This window comes from Zingiber officinale, chromosome 2B (genome assembly GCF_018446385.1).
Source record: "Zingiber officinale cultivar Zhangliang chromosome 2B, Zo_v1.1, whole genome shotgun sequence".
In the NCBI taxonomy this organism is placed as follows: Eukaryota; Viridiplantae; Streptophyta; class Magnoliopsida; order Zingiberales; family Zingiberaceae; genus Zingiber; species Zingiber officinale.
The window spans coordinates 3,974,457-3,980,442 of record NC_055989.1 but is presented as its reverse complement, the minus strand read 5'-3'; the positions used below and the strand labels follow the sequence as shown (position 1 = coordinate 3,980,442).

The window sequence follows — 5,986 nt, the reverse complement described above, 5'->3', positions numbered from 1 at the left end:
TTTGGTATGTTCTGCCTTGAATCACTGCTCAGTGTCTGGGTTATTCAGGTTACCTTCCCTAACTCATTATCAGCTCCATATTTGTTTATTTCAACAGCATATATTCTGTTTCTTTCCAATAAATGAGATCTTTAGCTGAAAAAGATTTCCACTTTTTTAGTTTTTTGTGGTGTTTATTATTTAGTTTAGTGCATTTCCTATGTTTATTGGATGATACTTTTGTTTATTCTGGTGATGTTGCAGACACTTAAAATGATAATACTGTTTATTTATCTTTTTCATACTTAACTCTATCCTTTATTTGTCCGATTTTTACAGGCATAGGATGCTGATTTCAACTGAGACGTTTGTCATTATGTAATATTGAGACGTTTTCAACTGTGCTGTAATGGGATGCTGATTTTGTTTAGATTTAAGGCTGAAATGTCTGATTGTACCTATTTTACTTCGTGTAAGAAAGATGTACAATGTTGGAATGTCTGATTGTACCTATTTTTCATATTTAACTTCCTGTAGGCTGACTTCCTATATCCTACTGTGGTGGAAGATAGATATTTTTACCTATCCTGCTGTGGTGGAAATGTGATGGTGATACATAATTTATTTATCTGTGTAACGGCACAAACATGGTAGCTTAAAATACATAATATTTGTTTGTATCAATATGTGCAAATTCTTAAAGGGACGAGTAAATTCTGCATTCTATTAGTTGTTGATACAGTCTGTTGTTTTGCTGTTGACACATAGGCGTTGGACCAATCCTAGTATCACATAGGCGTTGGATCGGTCAACAGACCGATCCAGTGTGATTTTGATTGCCTGATCGGTGCACAGACCGATCTGGTGAAACTAGGTTTGCTGATCGGTCTGGTGACCGATCAGGAAACACTCAGTAGCCTACTGAGTGTAATCTGATCGGTCTGTAGACCGATCAGGAGATGATGTCGCGAGAAGGAAAAAGGCAGGGGATCGGTCTGTGGACCGATCCATATGCACTCTGATGATCGGTCTATAGACCGATCAGGAGATGATGTCGCGAGAAGGAAAAAGGCAGGGGATCGGTCTGTGGACCGATCCATATGCACTCTGATCGGTCTGTAGGACCGATCAGGCCATATCCTGATCAGTCTTGGGACCGATCAGGTGACGATCTTAGGAGTGCGAGGAACCGCACTCATTAAGCCCTGATCGGTCTGCAGACCGATCAGACATCAATTCAAAGGTGTGGATCGGTCCGTTGACCGATCCACCACATTGTCTGCAGACTGTCAGGTTCTGCTCAACCTGCTGATTTCTGATTCGTTTGAACTAATCAACTTCTGCTGTGAGCTTTATGTGGTGCAGGTTGCAGGTTCCATTCCAGTACTTAATTTCAAATTAAGCCTCATCAAAGGAATAAGACAGAGCTTACTTTCTTCTGTGTATCACTTCCTTGGTGCTTGTGAGGAGAAACCTGGTGCTGACTCGCTTGGCCAATTCCATCTTAGGTCCCGATTTTCACAAGAAGAAAACAAGTTTAATTTGTAAGGAGATCTCACAACTTATAGCAAATGGAAGACATCAAAAATAAACCCATAATTGAAAACTAAATTACCGAAACCCTGAGGCTCACGAACATCTCAGGGCCAAATACATACATTCATTCAACTCTGTCAAATACATTCATTCAACTAAATAAAAAAGTCTACTGTCAAATACATTCATCCAACTTAATTAAAAAGTCTACCATAAAATACATTCATCCAACTAAATAAAGAAGTCTACCGATTAATCACTAATATGAACAGAATCCATTTTTTTTTTAATCTCTTCACACATTTCGGCGATCTTAGCTGCATTACGACGATATTCATCAGCTAAATCTATCTGACTTTTTATCAACTTTGCTAGTTCTTCAGTATGCTTCATTTTTTCACCAGAACTTGAGGATGCAGTTGAAGTTGAACCCAAAGTTGAGCTTGAACATTTTTGGACAGTAGGGGCAAAGAAACCATGTTGTTTCTCCTTGTATGAATTAAAAACTCTAAATGCTTCCTCTTTACTGAGATATGATCTATGCAATGCACCGCTATATTTGTTAACTTGAGTATGAGTTTCTTCCCAACTATCATAAACACCGGGATTCCGTCCAACAAAAACCACATATGTTTTTCCCTACATTACAATATATTAACATTTCAAAAATAAATTCTAATATTATAATACAGATTGTGAAATTCAAATAGGAAGCTAAAATCAAATCAAATGGCTCACCATTTGAGAATTGAAATCCGGCTACGGCACCAACCTGTTTAATTCAATATAAAAGTAAAAATTTGTTGAATCAAACATATTGCAAAAATTAGCATTAGCTTATAATTTGAACAAACTTATTTGTTGAATCAAATAATTGGGCCAATCTAGGTGAGATAAAGTATTTGAACAATTCAAACATGGGGTTTGCACTGTTAGAATGTCCAAAATCCAAGTATAGTTTGAGTTACTGAAATAACGCTCATATGAGAATTTTGTCATAGACACAGCAAGTTATAGTTTGAGAATTTTGTCGGTCTTCTACATCCACCATTAGTCTATAAATGGAAGCATTCACAACAGTTTCACATTGGATATAATTGGGGAGAAAAAATGTGGAATTACAAAGTTTCTAGTGACTGAAATAACGCTCATATGAATTCTTGATAACATCACTTATTTTTACAGCACACTGGCAACAGAGAGGAATGAGAAGGATTTACCGGAGACCAAGATAAAGGAATATATGAAATGCAAACTAAATTGAGTATACAAAAATATAGCAAGAATTTACCGGAGAAGGATTTTCCTCGCGAAGAGAGGAAGGAGAGGACGCGGCAGGAGAGGGGAGAGCTCGGCGTTTATATGCTGCGGCGTTTTTTTGCTGCGGCGTCGTGCGGCGCTTCTGCTAGGGCTTCGAGGAGATGACCTGTCGCCGGAGTGGGAGAGCTCGACGCTTCTGTCGTGGCTCGCGGCCGGAGAGGAGAAGGAGGGGGGAGAGAAAGGAGAGGACGGCGGCTGGAGAGCTGCCGCAGCAAAATCTAGGGCTCGCGACAGGAGATGAGGAGGGGGGAGAGAAAGGAGAGGACGGCGGCTGGAGAGCTGCCGCAGCAAAATCTAGGGCTCGCGACAGGAGATGAGGAGGGGGGAGAGGTCGGGGGTTCTCTTCCCGCGGCAGAAGGGGACTCGCGAAGGAGGCGGCAGAAAGGGACTCGCGGAGAAGGAGGCGGCAGAAGGGTACGCGGCGGCTAGGGCTTTGTTTCCTCTCTTTACGCAGAAATTGTAAATTCTTTGTTGACGTGGCAGCGCCACGTTTGCTTCGCCGCACCGCGCCGCAGCAAAAATGCCGCAGGCTACAAGTTCTGTATATATATATATATATATATATTACTTTACATTAACTCATATATTTTTTATATCATTCAAATGTTATTAATGTTTCCTTCTACAATAATTTTCCTTCCAAATAAACATAGAAAGCTCGATTATAAATTCTTTAACCTTGCCAAGTAATACGACGTCGCACACTCTCTCCTCGATGGGAAACATGACGTTCATGATTTTACTTGCGCTCTCTATGGCGGCGGCCGTAGTGACAACGACGACGGCGACGGCCGCAATGACAACGACAGCGGCGGCGGCCGCAAGTTTTAGCATCGAGCTTATACATCGCGACTCTCCTAAATCACCGTTCTACAATCACTCTGCCACGTCATTAGATCGCGCACGTGCATCAATCTATCGATCTGCCCTCCAAGCCAGCCGGATTGCTGCACGTGTGCAAAGAAAAGGGTATAATTTTTGTTGAGCGCGGATCCTTGATTCGCAAAACGTGAATCAGAATGATACTTTCCATCAATAATAGAGAATGATCCATCTTCAGATCCGTGATTTTGAGCGCGGATCCTTTATTTATTTATTTTTAAAATTGAAAAATAAAATAATTTTGGATGATAATTGTCGGGTTGCAGCGGCATCGAGTCGTTCGATGCGGTCTCCAGGGTGGTCCCCGACTCGTTTGAGTATCTGATGGAGCTTCGTGTCGGCACGCCGCCGTTCTCCATCCTGGCCATCGCCGACACCGGCAGCGACCTCATCTGGGCCAACTGCGTCCCCTGCACAAAGTGCTACAAGCAGACGGCGCCGTACTTCGATCCAGGCAAATCCTCCTCCTACCGGACGCTCCCCTGCCAGTCCAACCTTTGCAAGGTCCTCTCCAGCAGCCCTTGCGCCGGCGGCAGCTCCTGCGAATACCACTATGAATACGACGACGGGTCGAAGGTCGACGGCGTCCTCGGCACCGAGGACCTCACTTTCGACTCCTCCTCCGGGTCACCGCTCGTCTTCTCCAATATCGCCTTCGGCTGCAACTCCCAGAGCAGCGGCGTCTTCAGCAGCCGCACCGCCGGGTTGGCAGGGCTCAGCGCCAGTCCCGTCTCTCTCGTCTCACAGATCGTTCCCTCTCTCGACAAGAGTTACTTCTCTTATTGCCTGGTTCCCATGTCAGACACGCAGGCCAGCAGCAAAGTCATCTTCGGCTCCGCCGGCATGGTCGTCGGAAGCAAGGTCACCACCCTGATGACGGTGGAAGATTCCTTATTTGCCCTCCGGCTAACAGAGATCATAGTCGACGGTGCCGGCTCGGTCCCAGTCCCAACTTCCGCCCCTGGATTAAAGAAAGGCAACATCATCATCGACTCCGGCACGACCGTAAACTACTTGCCCGCTGGCGTGCTCTCGAGTTTGGTGCGGCAGGTGTCGAGGGTGGTCAGCCTGCCCAAGGCTACTGATCCGGACCGCCTTCTGCCGCTGTGCTTCAAGGTGACCGGCGAGTCCGACTGGCAGAAGTTACCGTTTATCACGTTCAAGTTCGCCGGAGAGGCGTCGGTGAGGCTGAGCCCGACGAGCATGTTCATGGAGGAAGCATATCAGGTGGTTTGCCTCGCAGTGGCGGATTCTGGCTCCGACACGCCGATATTTGGGAACGTGGCTCAGCAAAATTTACACGTTGGGTACGATCTCGATATTCCGGCAGTGTCCTTCGCTAGCGCCGATTGCACCAAGTTTTAGGGTTAATGTTTGAGGAGAATAATGTCTTTACAAAATTTAAGTAAAAACGGCTCCATTTTTCATGAGAAATTTTTGACCGCTCTTCAATGTTCAAAAAATTTGACAATATGTAGAGCAAAAGCGATTACGCTCATCCAAACGCCTTGATCTCTTGAGCAAAAGTGAATTGGCATGGAATTTGATTGAGAATAAGATTTTCATTGAGGAATTCTGAGAATTACTTGCAAATACCAGCAAAGAGAGATCTTTGTGCTATTTCGATGATCAAATTAGAAATAAAGGGAGCAAAGTAGCGACGTAAATGGAAAAAAAAAAAAAGATTATGCATGCGCATACCTGTATTAGCGGAGAGTAGTGATGTAATGAAATGAAGGATGTAAAATAGTGACGTTATGTCTCTCACAATCTCCGCATTTAATAAGGCATCATCTCAAGGCCTGATTCATATCCCATCGTCATGCTTCCACCCTATCTTGTAGTGGCATCGTGAGTATGAGACGGGTGTATTGTATATCTATATACAGATATGATATTCTGACTCTGTGACAAACTCACATGCTATATTAATGACGAAATGAGCTCACTGGGCGAGAGACATATTGGGCTGCTAGTTAGAAGACGAACCTAGCATAGGTAGCCTACTTTCTCAGGAGGCCTAAATGGACTGTGATAGTATCCTAAGAGGGAGTGAAGCTTTAGAATCAACTAGCAAATTATAGTGATGACACCTCGAGAGCTTGCTCAATCGACCTTAATTGATCAGGAGAGAACGGGGAGTATAGTCCCGTGAGTGTCCGACATAGTTGGGAAGTGGAACCCCTTGAGAGCATGTCCTATCGGCTTGGCCAATAAGGAGAAAATGAGGAGCAGAGCTTCATGAGTATCTGATAGAATCGGGAAGTGA

At 44.1% G+C, this 5,986-nt stretch overlaps 1 protein-coding gene across 1 annotated transcript; it reads left to right on the top strand.

Moving 5' to 3' along the window:
- Positions 1–3,559: 3,559 nt before the first annotated feature.
- LOC122048099 (aspartic proteinase CDR1-like) lies at positions 3,560–5,082 on the top strand. Its single transcript, XM_042609704.1, has 2 exons — positions 3,560–3,804; positions 3,984–5,082. Exons 1-2 carry the CDS (start codon positions 3,560–3,562, stop codon positions 5,080–5,082), a joined length of 1,344 nt encoding a protein of 447 aa, XP_042465638.1.
- The last annotated feature ends 904 nt before the right edge of the window (positions 5,083–5,986 follow it).